At 33.8% G+C, this 24,743-nt stretch overlaps 1 protein-coding gene and 1 long non-coding RNA gene across 2 annotated transcripts; one reads left to right on the forward strand and one right to left on the reverse strand.

Annotated features, from left to right (window-relative positions):
• Positions 1 to 745: 745 nt before the first annotated feature.
• LOC143236009 (uncharacterized) lies at positions 746 to 11,141 on the reverse strand. Its single transcript, XR_013019420.1, has 2 exons — positions 7,582 to 11,141; positions 746 to 1,205 (listed from the first exon to the last, which is right to left on the reverse strand). It is a non-coding gene; the product is annotated as an uncharacterized LOC143236009 (long non-coding RNA).
• A 7,090-nt stretch (positions 11,142 to 18,231) lies between these two features.
• LOC143238079 (uncharacterized) lies at positions 18,232 to 20,483 on the forward strand. Its single transcript, XM_076478015.1, has one exon. It carries the CDS (start codon positions 18,411 to 18,413, stop codon positions 20,031 to 20,033), a length of 1,623 nt encoding a protein of 540 aa, XP_076334130.1. The 5' UTR covers positions 18,232 to 18,410; the 3' UTR covers positions 20,034 to 20,483.
• The last annotated feature ends 4,260 nt before the right edge of the window (positions 20,484 to 24,743 follow it).

A 24,743-nucleotide genomic window follows, 5' to 3' on the forward strand; every position in this document is an offset into this window, starting at 1 on the left:
ACACTTGGTCTACTACAATAAAATATTGAAATAGCACCGTTGCTCTTAAAACGCATTCAAGGCCCCAAATTGTGGAGCATGATTTTGCAACAGCGGAACGCGAACCATAGATCTAGAATTCAGAAACCGACACGTTAAATATTAAGCCATGTTTGTCCTAATATAAGTGATTAGACTGTGATATACAAATAAAATAAATAGCACTTTTTTGTCAACTACAGTTTTACGTAATTCATTTTATTTTGGAAACTACCTTTAAACCTGTCATGGTTAATGGAATATGTGCTTTCTTAGGACGGAATGCTATAAACAAAAGTCTGTGCTAAGAAATACATAAAATAAGTCTAAGGAAGAATGTTATCAAGTGAAGCATATTTTGTGTAAGCTTTTTCACCGGCATCAAACTCGTTTGTTATGTGTTATAAAGTTATAAATATGCGGTGAGTCAATTAACAGGTAAACAATGTATTGAGCTTTAGGAGATTAATTACAGGACTTAAGACTTTCTTTTATATAATAAATACCATATTGAGCTGATAACGAATGTAGGTAATATCAGACTGTACATTGATTCCCAATTTAGAGCTTTAGTGACTAAAAGTTATTGGCATCTTTTCTGATATATTTAAGATAAATTATAGCCTATAATTATATGTAATATTTAATATCACTCATCACAGCAAATTAAGAAATGTTATTCAATCTATAAGCAGCCGTCTACATGAACGATTAATATTAATTTCCAATCAGAGTAAATTACTTATTCAGAATAAAAATGAAAGTAAAACCAACTTGGTTGTAATCATGGCTAATTAATTATATTCTCCCTATTTTATTACTGATAAAGATTAAAATAAATTATTTCCTCAGTTGAGTACAATCACTGTTGATGATATTTTCGGTCATAAACGAAATAATCTTGTATTTTAAATTTCGGTACAAACAAGCTTCTGATAACTTCTCGTGAAAGGCTGGAGTAGCTAATATCGGATAGGTGGCAGCACTGCTCCTTTAGGGATGGCTCGGATTGTTCATCCAAATATTATTTTGAATATCTTCCCACAGGGAAAAATTTACAATACGATGCAGTATGCTGTTTCTAACAATATCTATGTAATAACTGAGTCACAAGTTCTGGGTATATCTTTAAATATCATTGCATAAAGTTTGAATTCCTTGTTCTTCTTTTCTTCTTCTTTTATTAGCTGATGATTCAAAAACCAAAACAATAGTGTCAACCAAATTTATTAAGGCTACATAGTTTCAAAATTGTATCTGCTTTTATAATTAAAAAAACAACTACTACTAATTCTAGTGTCAAATATGTTATTATCCCTTGAAGCTAGTTTTCTGAAAGAAATTTGTTGTTCGTTTAGAAACCTTTTACAAGCACATGGTGAAACAGGTATTTCCAGCCAATAATAGATAAACAATAAATATTACAGTTGGAACCTCACTGTATTTAGGATTTGGTTATAAGTAAGACCTTCCTGTGTCTATTGAAACATTGAAGTAAAAAACAATAGTAAGCAAACATGCAAAGAAAAAAAATCAAAAAGGAAGTAATGTAAGAATGGCTAATATCAATCCTTCAAAAACAATACAAGCAAGATAAGGATAGCATTTGTATTATCCCTAACACAGACAAGAATTAACATTTAGTGATATACATATATATATATAACTATTCAATCACAATTTAATTAACTTTATCCTATTTTCGTCTGTTGATATTCTACTACACTGTGTGCCTTTCACTCTTCTTTAAAAAGTTTTTTTTGACTTAACATTCTTAATATTCCACAGATGAAAGACTCAGACGACTTTATCACGTTTGTGTAACATCTCTGTTTTTTTAAGTTGGCTTTCGTATCAATGACGTTATCTAATATTTATTATTTTATTGGTCTGTATTTTAGACACTATAATTAATTGTTTTTTTAGTGGATCCTATTTCAAGCACTACAACGAGTTGTATGTCATTTGGTGTTTACCTGCACTGAAATGCCATATTCTCTTATTCGCTTATACTGACTAATCTTTATTTTTCTTCATAATTCTTCCTCCTGTATCTGCTATGGGGAATCATTTTCAAGTAACGGTTATATTGTTTCGTTTGGTCTTTGGTGTTAATCATTACTACCATAACTGTCAGGTAAAATATAGTTATGTAGCCATGTTAATTACTGCAGAGCAGTTATAAAGGTTTTGTTGTTGGTTGTGCAATGGGCAATCTGTACTCTGACCACCACAGACAATCGAACTTTGGACTTTAGCATTGTGACTCCTGTAGTTTGGTATTGATCTACTGGGGAACGCGGTTATAACAATGTCAGAAACAACTTAAAGGCTGCAACACTTTATTTTATTTTTTTAAAATTTATGTCCCAAACAACTAGCTAAATGTAAAAACCTACTTTGTTTATAAAGTCCTCGAAAGAAGGTCAAAGACTTGTTATAATCACCTTATGTCAGAGGAATTATGTTAATGGTTGACCAATGTATAATACTGTATGTGTAAATTATTTCATAAATGCTGATTATTATTATTATTATTCCATAATAGGTCTAATTTCCTGTGAATTAGTCTACTTACATAGTAGGTGCCATATAATGGAAAGGAAAATCGTAAAGAAAGCAAACACGAAACATAAAAACAATAGGTTATACTCATGTGATTAATGGATATCAGTGTATAATCTCAATATGTAGCTGATAAAACAGGTTATTGCCTTTGGTTGACTGCCTCAGTTAGAACATAAGCTCCTTCTACTTCCTGTAGTTTAGGATATGAATTGGTGGAATGGTTGAAGTATAACAGTAAACAAAATGTGGCAGACACTTACCACAAATCTGTTACTTTTATTCATATGCAAATTGTGTAATTGTACATTTTTGTCTCATATTGTTCATAAATCATACATTTGTTTAACATAATCTATGTATATCTATCAATCTTTGTTTCTTTCAATCCATGTATTATGCTGTAAAAGTTATCAATTTTTGTATATCACAATAAACTTTGAAAATACATATAGAAACGACGTGCTTTACATAATTTGTAGACATTTGTAGGATTTTGACATCTTGATAAAAAGTTTTAAAAAAATTACACTTATGATCAAACATATATATATATATATATACATTTTTTATTTAAGCCAATGTTTAAGCTTTTGTGGTTTCATTAGGATTAATGTAGACAACCCTGATAAAGCCGTAAAGGCGAAACGTTGGCTTAAATAAGATTTTTCATATATATATATATATATATATATATATACACACACAGGGTCTTCGGAAAGGATGCCAACGGGGGCCACTTTCAACATTGTTTATAATTGTTATTCATATTTACCTCCTGTATTTTATATTGAAACATGTTTGTTAAAAAATATATAAGTGCATAGTGACTTTTTGAGCACCCTGTATATATTCACTTAGAGGGTAAAGGTTGTTTTCTTTAAACGTTTTAACTAGTACATCTTTTTATGTTAGAATATCACCATGTTCCTATTTTGAAATGGAGGGATTCGTTAACTTTATACCAGGCCAAGTGGCTAGAGCGCTCGACTCCTTATCCGAGAGTCGTGGATTCAAATTCCCGTCCCATCAAACATGCCCTTTCAGCTGTGGGGGCGTTATATTGTGACGGTCAATCCCACCATTTGTTGGTAAAAAAAAGTAATCCAGTTAGCGCAGATAAGCCTCATGTAGCCATGCGCAAAATTCAAACCCCAAAACTTTATATCTACGTCAAACCTTTATAAAACTACGTGTTCAATTTTTTAAGGACAGCTCACCTAGCTTCAAATTACTATTCATCATAGACATTAATTTGTTGTTTACATATATCATATCCCCTAGGGGCACAGCGATATGTCTGCGGACTCACCCCGCTAAAAATCTGGTTTCGATACCCGTGGTGGGCAGAGAACAGATAGCCCACTGTATAGTTTTGTGCTTATTTCTAAACAAACGTACATATATTATTTAGACACAATGTAAGTAAATAACATCAAGGAATCTAATATTGTATATTTTAGGATTTGCTCACTCTGTATCATAAAGAAAGCATAATTTAGCAATATAAGCTATATAATTGTTGAATGGCTTTAAAAGGAAATTAAGACGAGTGGACACGTGGAGAATATAGAACCTTAATAGTAATTCATTTATTTCCAATGGTGTTTATGACTGCGTGTTTTAAAACACGAAGTATTCTAACAATTTTCTAACCTTTTCGTCTCTAAAAGAATAGTATAAAATACTGAAATTGACTTGTAGCAAGACCTTTTACCTTAAGTAGGAGAAAGCATGCAACGAATGACTCTTATATAAGGTCATCTCCCAAAAGTTTGAACTAGGACGAAGATGTTGTGGTAGTTAAAAATTCATATATCTCAATAAAATGAAATATCTCACTCCTTGCACGGTTTGTGGGAAATAAGAATGTAATTGTTTTGTTTATAAGACTATGAAACGTTTAACATAGTTACTGAGCCATTCAAAATCCTAACGCATGACAGTAAACTCGTCTTGGAAAAGAGCGCTAAAACGTATCTTTACACGTGATGTATTTGATTAAACTGCCCATGTAGCCCTGGAGAAGTAATGACAATTATTATAAGGACATTTTCTCAGAGCGCCAAAGTTTTCCTCAAGCAATCAATTATATTAGAGGAAGTGACGTAATTTATAAGAATAAAATATTTGTGTATGCATTTTCTACACAATTTTTAATTATGCTAGACATTACTGTTTCATATGCGTAAATAATTTATCAAATTAAGGCAACCTAATAAACCATGAATTAAAACAATATTTTAAACACAATATGAAGAATTTGACTTCTGAATTAAATTCGCTTTGGTATGACGTCAAATATTGTTTGTTTGAAGTTTCGCGCAAAGCTACACAAAGGTTATCTGCGTTAGCTGTTCCTAACTTAGCAGCATAAGACCAGAGGAAAGGCAGCTAGTCATCATAACTTACCACCAGCTCTTGGACTACTCTTTCACTAACGAATAGTGTGATTGACTGTGACATTATAACGACCCTCAGATTGCGAGTTAAGAGCCCTAACCACCTTGTCATGCCGGAGCCCTAGTTCAAAAACTTATAATACTACTTACTGTTTAGTCAAGAGGAAAAGCAACACAACTAGTGTTGAGAAAACACCAATTATAAGTTAATTCAATAAGTCTTTACTGTTGGTTAAATAAATCATAATAAGAAATTATTTGATTTTAGCAAAATCAAAGCATCAGTAATCTAAGTCCCCCAGTGGGACAGCGGCAAGCTTTCGGATTTACAACGCTAAAATAAGGGTTTCGATTCTCCTCGGTGGACACAGCAGATAGACAGATGTGGCTTTGCTGTAACAACAAACACTAGCGCGCACACCGGTAGTTTGAAATGTTGGCAAAATTGTATTGAAGCCAAACGGCTGAAACTAATGTGTATTTACCGTGGCCATAAAACGTAGGTTCCATGAACTCATGAAACGTCTTCCATAACTTTTCACAATGATCTGTGTTCGTTGTTACGTGTAATGAGTGATGGAATGTCGTGCATCCAACGTGGAAAGTATGTACTTATTAAAATACATATCCACAGCAGTCCATCTTTGGATCTGAAGGTCGAGGCACCCACTCTACCTCCTCTATTATTCCTTTAGTGTACACATTTACCTTCAAAATATTCCTCAAACAGGTCAATGATCCCTCTTCTTAGTCATGGGGTGTACACACCTTCTAATTGACGAAATTGGTGATCGTTGAACAACCCCATTCGCGTACTTTCACGGTGTTTGAAGCCAAGTTCGTAACTGTGGAAACCTAAATGATATATTTCATAAATCTAACCAGGTATTAATGCTATTCTAATTAATAAGGGTGAATCGTGCAAGTCCATTTACTCCTAACTGGCTATGTAACTAAAACATTAAAAGACAAGTATGCTGTTCAATGTCACTGTTGTTCCAACATTATGTTCGATAAAAATATTACAAAAGAAGCATAATTATTCAGATTCACGCAGTAAAATGAAATATTATGTTCAGAAAGTAAAATGTCTTCCTTTCGAAAGTACTCTGGTTATCAGGATTCTTGAGTTGTAATTTATAGAGGATCTCAGTTATAAATCTATTAAGCTAACAACCCCGAGAAAAACAAATTTATATCCCAAAACTTAAATAATCGTCTTTTGTTATTTATTTTGATCGAAGATTTGATTTGACTTCCATAGTGATTTACAACATTCAAACATCTTGGGTCACAGGTACACGTACAAGAAAGTAGGTAACTTAGTAACTCTGTACATACGAACTCGATCATTTTTATTTCTATGCTTGAGATGTATGTGGGTGTTAATATCATACATATATATATATCACCGAGTAATAATGCTTAGTATGTATTGAAGGGTTGAGAAGCAAATGGCCGCCACATTCAATCTCTCACTCTATGGTGCTTACAAATAACCACTGAAGTTGAATTATAACCTTATTTAAGCACTTAATTTCCATTATAGAGTATTTCACAGCTAATAGGAATTCCAAAATTATTGGTGCTAATGTGGAGAACTGAAAACTAGCTAAAGAGCCAAAGTGTTTATTTTTCTTTTCCCACGCTAGCCAAACAAAAAACAAAAGTGAAATTTTCGCAATAGCTTCAGTACAACATAAGAGCACTTGGGAACAAGGTATTAGGTAAACAAGAAGTTTAGTTCTAGTATAAACAATGTTACCATTACCCCTTGGAGTTAGCTTCTTTATAGAAGGATGGTACAGTTTAAGTACAGGGTGAAATTAGGAATTACCAGCCAATAATGGATGAGCATTAGATGACTTTAACGCGTAGAATAGTCAATGTTTCCTACAATATACAATTGGTGTTCTTAGGGAGCTAGCCCATGTGTTATGTATAAAATTAAGGAGTCAAAAAAAAATCATAATATTAAATTTTATTACATACAGTTATAGAAGACACTAACTTTCAGTGGAGGAAAAAATGTCACAAAACAATTAATGAACATTTTATAAAATGTAAAATGATATAGAGATGTCAGTGCTGAAACGAATGCCAATGGTGGACAGAAAACAGATAGCTAATTATGTAGCTTTGTGTTAACGTCAAACAAACGGATATAAAGACCGGGTCCGGCATGGCCATATGGTTAGGGCCGCTCGACTCGGAATATGAGGGTTGCGTGTTCGAATCACCGTCACACCAAACATGCTCGCCCTCTCAGGTAGGGAGGTATTATAATGTGAAGGTCAATCGCTTTAAGCGAAGTTTAAAACACACCAAACTCTGAACTAGGAGCTATCAAGGAACCAACTTCCGAAACAAGGTTACTTTCTTGTAATAAAACTGCTATATTTCCACCATGTAAAATCACCAACTTGCATTCTTGTATTTCATTAAAACATGATTTAAGTTACTCCTTTAAGCGCAAAAATTCTTTTAAAACAAGTTTCAATTTAGTTTTAATTTCGCTGGCATATTCTTACAGAAAAGATAGATAGCTGTGATTGCAGTATGTTAAAGTACACACGTTATTAAAAACATTATTTACCTGACGATGACCTTGTACTCCAGCCTGAGAATTAATTTGATCTGTTCCGTCAACACTGATGTCCGTAACAGTCAGCATATTGGAAAATGTTGTATTGACTCCAACTTGCTTTTTTTTTTTTCCCTGTGTGAAATTTAAGTTTGTTGCCGCGATCCACAGAACCTAAAACACTGATTTAATGATGTACAGTTTTATCAGTACAACACGTGACATATAAAGGCAACCTTATGCCTAAGAATAATCAGATGATGACTTTCGTTTCCGTACAAAGCATAATAGTTGTTTTGTGTAACTCCTATATGATACTCGTCAGTTCATCGGTTCAGTTGGTCAATTTTCCTATCTAAGTTAGTAAACTAATAATATTACGAAGCTTTATCTAGCTTAAGTTTAATTAAAATACATAATGAAACCTTTAATACCTTGAATGACTCACGAAAAATACAATTAAGAATCCATTTCTTCGACTTGTTATGCGAACCATTAAATAGGAGAGATTCAAGCAAGATGATTGGCATGATACTATATTATTTTTCAAAGTGAATTATTATAAAAGCTAATTATCGTATATATACTCTAATCTCTTTGATAAAAGAGCCTTTAAACAAATACTTTCAGCTCATGACTTATGTTTTCTTTCTCTCTCTTTTTCTTAATTGTGACTGTTGTAACTAAAGTAAAATTTGTTGTTATTACAAATTTCATAAAAACAGCATTAATAAGAAATGGAAAAGGTTCAAAGACCGACTGAAAATAACAATTCGTCTTTAAATAATTTGTGATATAAATACAATCATATTTCCTACTATTCACAATTTCTTCCTTCAGTGACCAATATGATTAACAACAATTTCACGGATTCCTTCTTCATGCCCCTCACCCTTTTTGTTAAAGAGATATTTAACACGATATTGGTTTTTATACGTTATTGAGACTACAGCTTAAATCTGCTTTTCTTTAATAAATGTAGCACTATAGAGGTCTATATTTTAAAATATGTAAGTGATGGGCCACTGATACCAATCTGGTACGTCAAAACTAGCTATATCAGCGTCAGTCAAGCAGGTTACTAATTCGATAGGTAATGAATGTTGGTGAATAATATTAACTTTCAATCAGGATAAATTACTTACCCAGAACAAAGTTAAAAAAACTATCTTGGTACGAGTATAGTTAATTAAGTATATTTTTTGTGTTCATATTCGTAAAGATTATAATGCAATGTTTCATTAAGTTAGGTACTCTCACTGTTAACGAAATTCTTGACCGTAAACCCAATCGTATCTTCACGAAGTTTGGGCAACTTTGGAAGATTTAGTTAGTCTTAAATCCCTAAACTATGCTAACAATGCAATGCAATCTTTTAAAGAAGTAGTATTAACATCACAATAAAAGTAATGAATATAATAAAACTAGGCATATTAAACATTCTAATCAGTCACATATAACATTATGTGAATATGTCAGTCTAGAGGCAAGAAACTTAGTACATGTTCATTTCTTTAGGATATTTCATCTTATTATTAAGTTTTTGGCTGAAATTACCTTTTTTTTTAGATTTATGAACAGTTACAGGAGTCCTATAGGGCGCATATCAGAAGAGTAAAAACATATAAACAAATTTCATTATACCAGTTTATATCTACAAGTGTTGTTTGTTTGTTTGTTTTGAATTTCGCGCAAAGCTACACAAGGGCTATCTGCGCTAGCCATCCCTAATTTAACAGTGTAAGTCTAGAGGGAAGGCAGTTAGTCATCACCACCCACCGCCAACTCTTGGGCTACTCTTTTACCAACAAATAGTGGGATGGACCGTTACATTATAACGCCCCCACGGGTTCAAAGGCGAGCATGTTTGGTGTGATGGGGAGTAAAACTCGCGACTTTCAGATTGCAAGTCTACCGCCCTACCCACCTGGCCACGCCACGCCACCTAAAAGGAAATTGAATACCATATTCATATATAAACCGATATATTCTCCACTATTTTCTATTTTAACTTTAAATGTTAGGACTGTACATTTGTGCTCACGTTTTTATTTACAAAAGTATAATTTAACAGTTTGTTTTTCAAAACTTTAACCTTATTTGTCATAAGACTTTAGTAGTAGACCTATTACATTTTAAAACATTAATTATTGATCTAGCCCTCAAGAATTTTCAAGAATTAGAAAAGTGTATAATATTTTGTGACATGTATAATTGTAATCATGCTTCGCCGATTTGTAAAAGAAATATACACCATAAAAACCGTTGTTATTGTAACAAGTAGTTCGTGTTCTGGCCATGACCGTATTTGTTGTATCCCAGCCGGTCTGAAGGGATCTGGACTGAGTGAAACGTGCCGCCAGTAATATCGGAATTTTATTATTATTATACACTCTTTTAGTTCTTGAAAATCCCAGAGAGACTAGATAAAGAACGTAGCGTTTAAAAATGTAATAGGCCTACCACTAATATCTTATAACAAGTATAGCAGTAGTCATGTTTTGTCAACTTATAAAAGATATAAAACCATAACAATTGTTATAATATTAAAGGCACTCAACAACTGTTCTTTATGTCAATCTGTTATCATATCAAGATGCGTGGGCGTTGTCATGAAAATGTTTGAATCATTTATCTGAGGAAAAAAACAATGTGAGTGCTGATTGGCTCTACTATAGATTTGTTTAGTTTGTTTGTCCTTAAGCCAAACGTTACACAATGTACACCAACAACGGTGCATTATAAGTGTGAGAGTCAATTTTTGGTACAGTGCTGCTGACTGGCCACATTCCATTTGGTCAGTAGCTCAAAATTATCGATGACAGTAGATAGACTCAGTAACTCTGCCATAAAAATACCAATACACAGACAGTAAAAAAAAACAGACACCAAAAACGCTTGGAAATAGTTCATACTTCTCTGCGACCAGCAAATACTGTTGAGCTCAAAAGAGAATATATTAAAGATAAAGTAAGTTATGTATAGGATGCGATAATGCTTTATAAGTACTATTTGATTGAAGTTGCGATGAAACCAAGTTACGTTAAAGATGATTCTTCACTTGGGTTTTGTTGATGTGGTGGTTTTCCGATTCAGCGATAACTGCAACCATTTCACACTTTTATGCAATTTATCATCACATATGTGAAGACATGGTATACAACTTCAACTATCCCAGTATTCAATCTCTCTAATATTAATAGCTTTATATTTAACTACCGATTATTTCTCATCATATCCTCACGTTTTGCGGCTATGAAAAAATGAGGCTTACGTGTTCGAGCCGTAGTAACTTGATTTTCAAGGTTACTCCTACAGATATGGTTCTGTGCCCAACAGTCATAGAACGATACGTTTGTAAACTACACTATATCCGCCACACCCAGTGCCGAAGAAGTTTTTCGCACATTGTCAGAACTCTTTTGGTCGGATGAGACACGACAAACATAGGTTGTATCTTTATACAGGCTAAGTCTTCACCTCGTATGCTTATCCTTTGCTTAATATTAATTATAAATATTTATTCTTCGTTTTTAATCTGAAATAAGGTAACTCGTCAGTAGACACACCACCAATTGCAGGAAACATGCATTTTGAATTAAAGACAAATCGATAAATATATATAATGTACAGTTTCACGTTGGAAAAACGCCATCTTCTGATTTAGTAGTAAAAATTTAAATTTAGGAAGATATATATTTATTTTATGGTATCACTATTATATTGAGAGAGATGGTGCTGTTTTTATAACGTGTACGTGAATATATTATTAAGATGTTTCTTCGCGCTAAATTCCATGTTAACGTACAAACTGTACACATAATTCTGCAAAAATCGTTTTGTTCATTTACTCTTCAGGTTAATTATCTTATTTTCTTGACAAATTTTAAGAAAAAAGTTTAACACAATTTGAAACGAATTATTGAAATTTATTTTGTATGCTACCCAATAAACTTTATCTTCTAATATAACAATAAAAAGAAGTTACTATAAAATAGTTCGTTGTATACGAATACATGGTTGGGTAATTGAGAGCGACACCTTCTAAATATGATGAAAAAAAGACTGAAAGCTCTAGATTAGAAATATTTTAAGACCATACTTGGGCAAGATTTACAAAGAACTTATTCAAGACCCTCGGTAGATGTGGCTTTGCTATAAGAAAACACACTCACACACACTTATTCAAGATAAACGTAGAGCACGTGATGTATTTTCTGAATTATATTAAATGCATATTTCGTTTAGATTCCATTCAATATCCTGTTGAATATTTCGCACAAAATGTACAATATTTCAGAATACGAAAATATGTGTTTTACTGAAACAGTTCAGGACAGTGGAATCCATGTGTTACATGTATACATGTTTAGTTATATACGTGTGTGTGTATTTACGATCATGTACTTTTTGCACTAATACATAAACTACAGAGATTCGCGTAGCGCAACTTTCAAAGCACCAATAAACGTATAGGCTTAGTATGACCAACTGGTTAAGGAACTCGAGTCGTAATCTGAGGGTCGCGGGTTCGAATCCCAGTCACACCAAACATGCTCGCCCCTTTTAGCCGTGGGGGCGTTATAATGTGACTGTCAATCCCACTATTCGTTGGTAAAAGAGTAGCCCAAAAGTTGGCAATGGGTGGTGATGACGCCTCCACGGCTGAAAGGGCGGGCATGTTTGGTGCGACTGGGATTCGAACCCGCGACCCTCGGATTACAAGTCAAACGCTTTAACACGCTTGACCATGCCGGGCCCATCATATATTTACCAAAAAAAAATTCAACTTATAAATATGAGAAGTTTTATATTTAATTTCGTAACACTACTAACATCCGAGAATCAGCTGCATTTATGTGGTACCCAAGGGAATTCAAAGAGCCCTCCAGTGGCACAGCGGCATGTCTGCGGACTCACATCGCAAGAAACCGGGTTTCAATAGACGTTGTAGGCAGAGCACAGATAGCCTGTTGTGTAGCTTTGTGTTTAATTTCAAACAAATCAAAACAAACCAAATTCGAAGAATGAATGAATTATGAATAGCATGTTAAGAACCGATGTGAGTTACTGATTTCTGTACAGGCACCTACTTTCTTATATTACATGTATTTTCTATTGTTGTACAGGACGTTAGCTTGACATGCAAATGAGTTCATTAATTCAATAAATTATAAAACTGCTTGTGTGCCTAGATCAAGAAGATGTGAGAGTTTTACCGTGAAGACAAGAAAATTTCTGCTTCTCCGCAAACTCGTAATTACTGTGCAATTTTGAAGCCACTGCACTCTCTGTGTATTCTACTCTGTCCAGTTAATTGGAACAGGAAATTTAAGTCACGGTTGAAAGCTGCTAGAAACTGTCCAGCATTTCCTAGTGTTATTAATATCAGGAGCTGTTCCATCCTTACATTAAAATATATTATTTCCTCGAACAGATCTTTTTTACAACGCTTTCAGTTATACATTCTCTCATTGTCGTACGACTAAATGCTTTATCATCCCTATAAGTCAGATGACACCAAAAGTGATGGCTACCGCAATGCCAGGTGGTTAGGGCACTCGACTTGCCATCTGATGGTGGCGAGTTTGAATCACCGTCACTCCAAACATGCTCCCCCTTTCAGCCGTAGGGGCATTATAAGGTTACGATCCATCTCACTGTTTGTTGGTAAAAGAGTAGCCCAAGAGTTGGCAGTGGGTGTGATAACTAGTTGCCTTCCTTCTAGTCTTACACTGCTAAATTAGGAACGGCTAGCGCAGGTAGCCCTTGTGTAGTTTTGCGCGAAATTAAAAAACGAACAAACTAAAAATTATCTTCATTGAGAGAAGATTTACTTAATGTAATTCATATAAATATGATTATTTGTCAAATAATTCGACAGAGTATTATTATAATTCGATAAGCTTTCGTTTGACCAAGGCTTTAAGAATGGAAGAAAAAGTAAACTAGTTTTGAACAACTTTTAACGAAAGATAGATTGAAAGGTATCGTTCCAGGACTTCCTTTCCTAACCCTTGCATTACGGCGTTATCGTTGCATTTTAAATGCTTAATTGTAGGAAGCCTTGTTGTACAAAGTAATATGTTAATTCTGTGTTTGATGACTTATATATCAAACACAATATTGTATTGAATGTAATGTTTTATCATATTTAAAGTTGATGTTGGAATCAGCTGAATACTGTGATTTCTGGTAACCCTAACCATCGTAATGTATGTGATAATAGTAATGAATTTAGTATATAAAAGAACAATATATGAATATATCAGTCAAATAATTATTTAGCAAGTTTGATAGTAGTTTCCAAACTATTTGCTTTATTAACAGCACTGGCATTTTCAGTATTTAGTACAACCTAATAGTCAAAACATAGCATTAACACCCTAAAATATTTCACGGTTCCCATAAGCCATTACGTATCGTATTCAGTAGAAATTTTAAGACAAGGTAATGGTAAAAGCAGCCTTTATTTCGTTTTTGCAGATGTTTAGGTATTTTGAATTGGTAGATCCTGCCAGTCCCCCGCTAGTACAACGGTATGTCTACGGATTTACAACGCTACAATTAGGGGTTCGATTCCCCTCGGTGGGGATAGCCCGATGTAGCTTTGCTATAAGAAAACACAAACACAGGTCCTGCCAATACCTTGATATGAATTAATAGCTACCTTTAGTTAATGTCCACAGGCAGTAGGAACAACTTTCTACACACAGCGGTGTTTATTAATTTTCTTAGGCCTACCAGAGCACTTAAGAGTTGCTTGTGCAAGTCTAACCCGTCCGAGATTTCAACTTAGCTACAAGACGTAATCCTTTTGGGCGTTTTCCATTTGTGTTCAGAATATGTTTGCCAGCAGACATTGTATTTTTAAATAGATAGAGGATTATGATACTTATAGGCCCTACTATTACTAATTTTTAACATTATGATTGGAGTAAATAGACCCTTTGAACATTTATTTTCAGATTTCTAAGACAACATTAATAATAGTACTCGAAAAAAAATTCTTTTTACAAAATAGTTTTGTATTTGTGGCCATGAAGAGCTCTTATATTGCTCAAAATACCTCGTCGGAACTAAATATAACAGATTATAGGTGCCATGTGGTTTAGAATAATACAAAATATTATTTATGCAGGTCTCACTAATCATCACTTTCAGAAATTGTGTATTTCATGATAAGAAAGTCAAGATTAATCTAATTGTTGAAATTTATAATTTGAATTTATTTTATGTCTACCCATAAAATTTAGTAAAATTATTTAGGTACTCTAAATAATTGACCGGGGAACAAATAAGTATGGAGAGATGGCACATAATTATAATTAGTTGTGAGTGGTGTTTACCAGGTGATTGTCCAGATAGCCCTTGTAATTCTTTGCTAGTGATAACTATTCATGATAAAAAATCGTTTTTACCATTGTGACTTTAATAGTAAGTTCTGATAGAGGTTATAATCAATATATTTGCTTATCGATTCACTGTAATTAGTCATTTGTTGTATGAGATCGTCTAATACATGTGTAATTAATTAACGACTAAAGTAAGAGGTTCAAACCATCGCCAACAACTAGATTTCACAAATAATGTGGACGTGTAATTCTGTTGACGGCGAACTTAAAAGTGACCTTAACACTTTATAATGGGCCTAACACTCACAGTAAAAACCAGCTTCTAGCAAACTTGAAAATATGTGACTTTAACACTTTATAATGAGCCTAACACGTATGATAAGAATCAGCTGATATCGAATTTAATCGTAATTAGTGTTACTAATTAATAGCCTATAATAGGCTTAACACCCGCCGGAATTTGTTTGTTTTAGCGCAAGAACTACTACATATTAGACTATCTGTACTTTGTCCACCATCGGGAATTGAACCTCGAATTTTAGCATTGAAAGTCCTTAAACTTAGCGTTGACTCATCGGTACAAAACACGAGTTTACATCTTCAGTTTGTTTTGAAAACCATAAAGTCTCTCTCTAATAATTTTCAAACTACACATAAAGTTTTACATAAAGTAATTTCGTGTTTTAAGGAAACTGTTACTGAGTTTTTGTATTAATATTGTTTGAAAACGCTGTTTTGATTGTTGCTTGTAAGTTAACACACGTAATTATAATTTATAATAAGTTTGTGGGTTTCTTTGTTTGTTTATTAGTAAACACAAAGCTACATAATATTTTATCTGCGCTCTGTCCTTTGCGTGTATTGAAATTCGCGTTTTAGCATTAGAAACCGTTACTCTTACTTCTGAACCAGTGGATGGGGAAGCAGGACTATAATTCTCAGGTTCTGTGGGTCCGGCATGGTCAGGTGGGTTAAGGCGTGCGACTCGTAATCTGAGGGTCGCGGGTTCGAATCCCCGTCGCGCCAAACATGCTCACCCTTTCAGCAGTGGGGGCGTTATAATGTGACGGTCAATCCCACTATTCGTTGGTAAAAGAGTAGCCCAAGAGTTGACGGTGGGTGGTGATGACTATCTGCCTTCCCTCTAGCCTTACACTGCTGAATTAAGGACGGCTAGCGCAGATAGCCCTCGAGTAGCTTTGTGCGAAATTCAAATACAAAACAAATCAGGTTCTGTGGTTCGGGCCCCATTACTGCTTAACAAAGCACAATAAACTACGGTCTGCACTTACAAGTTAGAAGTGTGACAGCCAAATTCCGCTATTCAGTGTAACAAGTGTAGTTCAAAAGTTGCCGGTGAGTGATGTTGATTAGCTACTTCTTGTTTATCACTTCAAAGTTAGGGTTAACAAGTGCAGTTGGACCTCATGTAGGTTTACGCAAAAGTCAACAACATAAACGAAGAAAAAGAAACAATCATATGTTTTTTTTTTAATTTTTGTACACGTGTATTGTATGTGCTGCTTAAGAGCGCTCCGCACATTTTGGAAAGGATGCCTCGAATTATTACAGTGGGTTAACGGTTTCGTGTTCCCTTATCTTCAATACTACCAAATACTCAGCATTTCACACTTAAATACCTAGATGCAAATCTCATCATCCTAAGTGTATTATACATTTCAAAAACACATCCACCATATGTTAGTTCAGTCTTTATTTTTTATTCTGCATGCTTGCATGTTAGCGTATAATGTCATAGGTCTATTATGGTTAGTCACACAGGACCGGATACTAAGCTACACACACACACACACACACATGCGCATTTCAGCTTGTAATGCACATCTCGCTAAAATGTATGAATGTCAGCGAGTTTTGTAAAACTTTGACATAGCCTAGAGTAGGATATCATAAGTTAGAAAATGTAACGCTTTTATTTACAAAATGAATAGTGTAGAATATGTACTTACAAGTGTTTATATTTCGATTTAAAACATTATAATTCTCAATAATTTTAAGGTGTGAACAGGAAGGTTGTATTTTTTCTTATATGAATACCATTTTATTTATAATATTAATATCATGAATGTATTATGGTAGCAAACGTTTCTATTCAGAACATATATTTCACTATATATATATATATAGATCTTTTAAAATTTAAATCTATCAGTCCGGTTTAGTTTATGTATCGAGTTTTTGAAAGAATTACGCCAAATTGCCTTTTTACCAAATTCTGGACGAACATTTAGGGAGGTAAACCCTGTTTAAAGTTTGAGTGATTTTAAAAGGGTCTTGTGGTTTTTGTTTGAAATTCTTCTCTCTAAATTTTGACTGAATTTGAACAATTGAGAAGTGACTAAGTGAAGGTTAGTTGATTTTTAATTGATCTAGTATATTCTATCTTAACTTTCTTTTCCAAAATTACGGATTGTATTTAGACAAATAGTTAAAGAAATAACAGGCCTGGTTAAAGTATGGACGATTTAAAATAGTTTAATGGTTATTATCTCAAATGTATGGCAATCTTTGGTTGCCTTTGGACGAAATGCTAAGGAGATGCATTTTATGAAGAGTTATGAAGTTATGAAGAGTATAATAGCTGGTATTTTTGCTCGGTATTCGGCAATATTTGCAACATCATTTATAAAAAAAACACCATTTAAAGTTTGTACAGATGTTAAAGGATTTGTTTGTTACAATCGGATTAAAGTGTGTCGAGAAGTCCCCAAACAAATTTTCATTTAACAATATGTGAAACTTTTATGGCAGGCTTAGCTCAGCGAGCTGCGTAAACTCGTAAATTAAACTATCTAAGAATATTACTAGAATAATTTAAATAGATCAGTAGTTCTAATCACTTCAGAAGCTATCCAATTGAGCAAAATAAAGACATAAAGATATATAAAGTAAGTACTATGTGCCTGAATGCTACTTATATATTTTTATCTGTGTTTCGAGGAGAATGCACTGCTTATTTTGATAACACCAAATAACGTTTGTCGAATAAACCACATAACGTCCTTAACACAATCCGATACTGCGTTAGACAGACACCGTGACACCGGCGTTAGAGCAAAAAACCTCAGTTAAAGAATACCGAAAAGAACCACGTTAACGCGATTTTTCTCCTCCCTATAGAAGATTCCTAGAGAGAGAGAACAACCACTAGGAGAGAAGGCTTACTCGTTAAGATTTTTATATGGAGCGTTGTGATTGGACGCCCGTAGTTAAGTGAGCACGAACTTTTAGCTACGTATGCTCAGTAGATGATAATAGGTTGGGCTTATTTTGCAGTGTTGCCAAGCTCAATGGTCAGTTGTACCTAAAGTACAGTATCACTCTTGAGGAATAAGAGTATCTCCGGTTAATTATATGTGATTGACCACGCTGTAGCGGTAAGCTTTAAACATATTCTTGTTTGGTGGTTTTGTGAAAAGATTCCTACACAGTGGCTGTGTGTTAGCATCTTTTGGTTTTAGCGTTATGGCTTTTGGTGGAGAAAAAAAGAAAGACGTAAGCAAACAATCGTACTATGTGTGGTTTCTAGGAGCTAAGGAGAGCAAAGGATTGAATGGGGGACAGGACATTCGTCCCGTCCTTAGCGAACTTCTGGAGAAGGAACGGGAACTGGAGCCAGTGAAAGTAACTCTCCAGGTTAGCAACAAAGGTCTTAAGATTATACAGAACGTTTCAAGGAAAAATAACGGAGAAAAGACTGGATCGAAAAAGCTTTTTATTCCTAGGCAAGCCATTGCAAGTGTGACTCAAGAATCGACTCCACACGATGATGTCGTGTGTGTTATTCTTGTAATAGACAATGCACTGATGAAGTGTTTAATCCATTTGTACGCCTATAGATGTGATAGCATCGAAACGGCCACGACGCTAAGAAACCAAATCACATTTCTAATAGACAGGATGGAAAACCAGAAAATGTTGGGAGAGAATGAAACGTACTTGAAAGCCAGGGGTATTATTTTCCCTCGTAGAAAACTGAGCTCTGACGGCCACAGTACAAGGACCGATGATTCCGACCAAAGTGATGACTTCTTCAGCTCGGATCGCGATGTGCTTGGTAGGAGCAGAGAAAATACCGCTAGTCTGTTTGATTCTGTAGCAGCCGAATTGCGTGAAAAATTAAACAGTCGTAACACTTGTCCTATTTTACTCCCCCCAAAAGATTACGATACGGTGTCAAGGAAGCAGGGTAAGCTACAGGGGATCGAGGAAAGACGAAGCACAAATTCTCACGTGGTTGGAATAAACCAGAGATTAAAAAATGATCTAATGACAAAAGGACAAACAAGAGAGTCGGATTCCAGTGGGAAATCGAGGGAAATTCACAAAGCACTTAGCCTTTCAATACCCACAAAGACGTTTCTTCTAGAGAACAGAGGGATCGATCCATGTACAAGTTCAGATGAAGACGTTTGGCCATCAGAAGATAATGAACTGGATATACTGCACTGTAAAGAAGGAATCCCACTACGACATTTAAAACAACAATCATGTTCATCTCATTCAACTTCCATGGCGTCCCAAGCCATATTACCCACACCTTTAAAGAACAGTGTTGCTCAGGAAACTTCTACGGATGACTGGTACAACAGGTTTCAAAAACCTATAGGCTCCTTGGACAAAACAAAGCCAAGCCAGGTAGCGTGTCCCTTTAAAAAATATAAGAATGCTTTACAAGACGAATTTGACATCACCACGCCATTTTCTTACCATATACCCCAAAGTGCAGAACATTCCATGTTGTTAAGTAAAAGTGAAATGAAACCCGAACTACGATTAGTCCACAGACAAAGAAATGCAGCTTTGCCTTTATTAAGGAATAATGAGCAGAGATACACATCTCTGGTGTCAAATGTAGTAAAAAATCACCATTCCAATTCTGTTCCTGGAGGTTTTGATTCCTATTGTGACTTTTCCAATAATAAATACCACTTGCAGGCCCGAAATGAAGATAACCACCCATCATCTTCAGCTTGTTCTATTGGTCAAGGATACCACCGTGACCAAAGCTGTTTTAGAGATATGCATTCGCTCCATCCTGAACGTTACCCAATTAAAAAACCTAGTTTCTCTGACTTGAATGTTTAAAATAAAAGTTCAAGACAATCAATTGAGCGTTACGTTGAAAAGATTCGCAAGCCAGAGTACCCACTTGAAGATAAGCAAAAATCTGGATGTTTTGATAATCTAATTGACTCTTTAGAATATCGAAAAGGTGTTGCTGAATTCACATATTTTAAAAGATAGTTCTTCCAAGTTTATAAGGTGAATATATTAAACTTATTGTATATCCACATACTAGCTCAATGGTTATGAAAATATAGTATATATATTTGCATAATACTTATTTTAAAGATGAAAATTGTATGGCAATTAGAAAAGCAAGATGCTACAGAAAAGGGAACTAGAGCCTTATATTAATCAGTATGAAGATAGTATATTTTACGTCAAGCTTCACTTGAACTCATAACTTACTTTTCAACAACAGTGAAATGTAAGGTCATGCCCGTTTTTCTGAATAAATAAAATTGTTTATATTTAGTCAACAGAAGGGTTGTAGGTTGATCTTTAAACACATTTTATTTTGGAATGTAATAAGCGTGGATCGTCATTTCTCTACAGGCACTTTTGGGATATTATAAAGATATTTTATATTATTATATTTTTAAAAGATTCAGAAACCTATTATAAGATACTCTAAAATAACTTACGATGTGTTTAGTCTTGTCATAATGCAAAAAAGAAAAGAAAGAGCAAAGTAAAAGTTCTAAGATGATGTGTGTTCCGTAAGTTACATTTAGGTACAAGCATATTGGGCTCTTTCTCTTACAAAAGTGGAACATTTTATTGTTATATTGTTAATATTCGATATTTTCAGTTTTAGTTTAACCTTGAAACTCTGTCTAAACTAAAATTAAAGAAACATTCAGACATAGGCATGTCAACTATTTTGATTCAAAATAGAATTAATTTTTCAAAATAAAAATTAAAAAAAGGGACAACACCGGCCAGATATTTCTATCCGATTGTTCAATACAAGCTGATTGTTTCGTACAGGACATCTACAGACTGGTTATTTTAAATATTATAGGCTGTAGTTTGTTTAGTTGACAGGGTTGCAGTCTAATCTTAATTTTTAACAATACAGGAATCAAGAAAAACGTTTGTTTTATTTGAGTGTGTTTGTGTGTTTTTCATATAGCAAAGCCACAAAGGGCTATCTGCTCAGCCCACCGAGGGGAATCGAACCCCTGATTTTAGCGTTGTAAATCCGGAGACATACCGCTGTTGTTTTATTTGAAGTTAATTTCATTTGAAATACAGTAAATATGTACTTAAATACTATGGTAACAACAGCAGTTTTAGGTATAATCTGAGTTTAAATGGTACATTATATCACTTACTATTTATCTCACAGTCAACAGCTACACAGTACAGTGGTCCTGTGTACATGTACATAAAATGTTTACTCAAAGTCGTATTATGGTAGTACAGTGTATGCGTACCTAAACTGTTTACTCACAGTCACCAGCTACACAATACCATAAAACAGTATGTGGGTACTGTTAAATATTAGAATTTCAAATAGCCTGAAACTGAGTTAAATGATAATTTAGATTTTTATGTTAAATAAATGTCGATATATATCCAATTTATGATACTTGCCAACAAGATTGTCACACACAGTTTACTTTTTTAATACAAAAACATTTTAATACGGCAATAATAACACAATTTACAATAATGGTTATTACAAATAATGATCTATGTACAAAAGTTTAACAAACTTACAAGTAAGATTGAGTCTTTTTTTCTGGTATGGAACTTCTTGATGTCTCATCGAGGGTCCACGATAAGTGAGTTAATTTCTAGTGGGTGTAGGAACATTTCATTGAACAGGGGGCTGCTAGCTTTGCGTTCTTTTAAATTTACGAACCACAAGCTGAATTATTCCACCACTGAAATTATACAACATTTTCGTAAAAGTGTTAATGTACAGGTATGAATGAGCTGAAGTCAATGTTTTGTAACATTCGAAATTTATGAACACTGCTGGTCAAATATCTGAAATTAATAAATGTTTATCACAATTATAGCTTCCGCGGTTTACAGTATACCAACTACAGCAAACCAATAATATACACTATCTCTTAGCGCATCACACTGGTTACATATTTAAGCATGAGGAGAATTTTCTGAAATTTGGGCGTACGCAACAATATAGACAATATACTAGTATTTACATATATTTATATATTGTTGATTGTTATACTCGAAATCTTCTACAACTTTAGTAAATAGACATGAATTTCGAAATACACATTTGACAGCATAAATTTTGTACACTTCTTAATATAAATACTACATACAAATAATTTTATTATGCTGATGGTTCGTTTCTTGGAAGTCATAGATAAAAAAAAGTATTGTATATGCGGTTTCATTTTATAAAACAAAGATGTCTGAGGCTTATACGTCATACAAAACGTCGAACGTAACATGATGTGCTTATTTATGAATACTTATTTCAGTGACAAAAACACATTGGTTTATGCTATATTCACTATTTATTATCATTAAAAATATTAGGATAAATATATATTTAAAAAATGTTGTTATCTACAGACACGTGGAAATGTACGTAAATAGTATAGAGGTCGCTCAAACGTTGGTCCGTCAATGACTGATTGTTTAGTCGGTCCCTAAATTGAAACATCTGAAGCCATTGTTGGAAACACGCATTCTGTGGCGTACAATTGTATGTGAATAATACAGGTAATATTTACATATTTCAAAAGCTTTCTTGTGTTGAGCCTAAAATGTAAGTACTATAAAAGGCAAAGTTGATTAACGATTTTATGTCGATATGTACTATTTACGTACACGTTGAAGAAATTATACAGGTGCACTTTTATCGTTGTAATATTGTACAGGACTGCACTTACCGTGATTTGCATGTATTTACGCAGGAAATAAAAAACAAAAAAGAAATAAATTAACGTTTTAAAGACGGATTTGTATCCTTATCTACACATGCTTCTGCAAACATAACACAATTACTTTTGACATTTTAAAGTTTCAAACAATGGCCTATTCTTTGATCTTTTTCCCATACAATCCTGAAGAAGCAATACAGATGCTGTTAAAGTTTCCATAATTAGGAATGATATATGTCATAGAAATGGAGTTATCGATTTTTATTCCAAATATTAACTCGAGTTATTCTATTATTTTTATTAGTCTTGTCTGTGTAGCGTGAATTATGTCACTTTTGTTAAGTATAGTTTATAAAGATAACATTTAACATCATTTATTAATATAAACACAATTCAAACTACATTTTTAAGAGTGGTTTATTTGTTTATGTTTTTTAATTTCTCGTTATCCGTCCCTAATTAACATTGAAAGACAAGAGGGAGGACAGCTAGTCATCATCACCTACTGCCAACTCTTTTACCAACGAATAATGGGATTAACCATAACATTATAACACTCAACCTACGACCCACAGATCTCGAGTCAAGCTCTCTAAACATGTGGCCACGTTAGCTTCAAGAGTGGTTATTGTCGCTCTCTTTATTTTCATCACTGAATGCGTTATGCTGTATAAATTGATGAATGGAAATGAACTGCGCATAAGACTTAATGTTTTAGTTATAACATTATTCACCAGTTACTTACGGGTTATTTTTTTTAACTATAACTGCTATTTTTCGTTCATACAGCTCGTGGAGACAATTTCTTTCAAGAACAAGTCATCATTCGAGTTCTTATATTTGAGTTTGCACTATATTAAAGTCTAAATGTATATTTTGATCATTCTCTAGTCTTTACTTGATGGTTCAAAGGTAGCAACAGGAATGATTCAAAAAACAGCAGTACGTCTGTAGAAACTATGAATACAATTATTATAATTATGCACCAAACTGGGGAAAGTGATAATTTCAAAGAAGAGTTATGTTTATCTATCAAAATAAGAAGACATCCTACTATAATTGCCTCTCTCCATAAGTATTCGGATTTACAATGCTAAAATCAGGGGCTCAGTTCTCCTCGCTGGACACAGCAGATATCCCATTGACGCTTTGCTATGAGAAAAACACACATATCTGCTATAATTCGAGAGAAGTTTGTTTTTTCCTCCAACTCGTCCTAGGTTTTTGCATTTGAACTTGTCAAATATGGTTTAATCAAATGGGAATGATTCTTGATGTGTCAAAAAGAACTTATTTTTTAAACGTATAGATTTCAGAGCTCTAGTGACTAAATATAGTTCAATCAGTAAGGGTAGCCATTAGAGATAATGATAGAATTTCTCCACTTTCTTCTTTCATTATGTGGGCTATTCATGTAGTCTATGTATTTCAATTGTTACTGGCATATTTAGAACAAAGAAAAACATTATTTATATTTATAACTAGTAAATAATTAATTTTGGAACTGCATTGCATTTACACATTCCATTAATGATTTGAGGGATTTATTTATCATATATGGCTTATACATATTGTATTGACCCGATTATGGAGTGATCTCAAATATAAGGCGATCTTCATTTTCAGAAACCATGGGAAAGAAAACATGGAGTGTCATAACGTCCTTTTGGTTTAGGTTTGTAAAATCAATACTATGACTGAAAAGTCTGCAGGCTGATTAGTTGCAAGAATTAAGGATCATCTTGAGCGAACATGTGGCCGGCGTGCATGCGTAGACGAATGCTATCTAGATATTTAGGAAAGTGACAGGCTAGAGTTGAGAGAAAGGGCCAGTGGTCGGCCGCGATTATAAGACGATTTT

The sequence above is a fragment of the Tachypleus tridentatus genome, chromosome 13, assembly GCF_004210375.1.
Source record: "Tachypleus tridentatus isolate NWPU-2018 chromosome 13, ASM421037v1, whole genome shotgun sequence".
Taxonomy (NCBI): domain Eukaryota; kingdom Metazoa; phylum Arthropoda; class Merostomata; order Xiphosura; family Limulidae; genus Tachypleus; species Tachypleus tridentatus.

Bases quoted from the DNA above. Each gene is read 5' to 3' on its own strand.
- LOC143238079 (XM_076478015.1), top strand. From the start codon at position 18,411: ATGGCTTTTGGTGGAGAAAAAAAGAAAGACGTAAGCAAACAATCGTAC.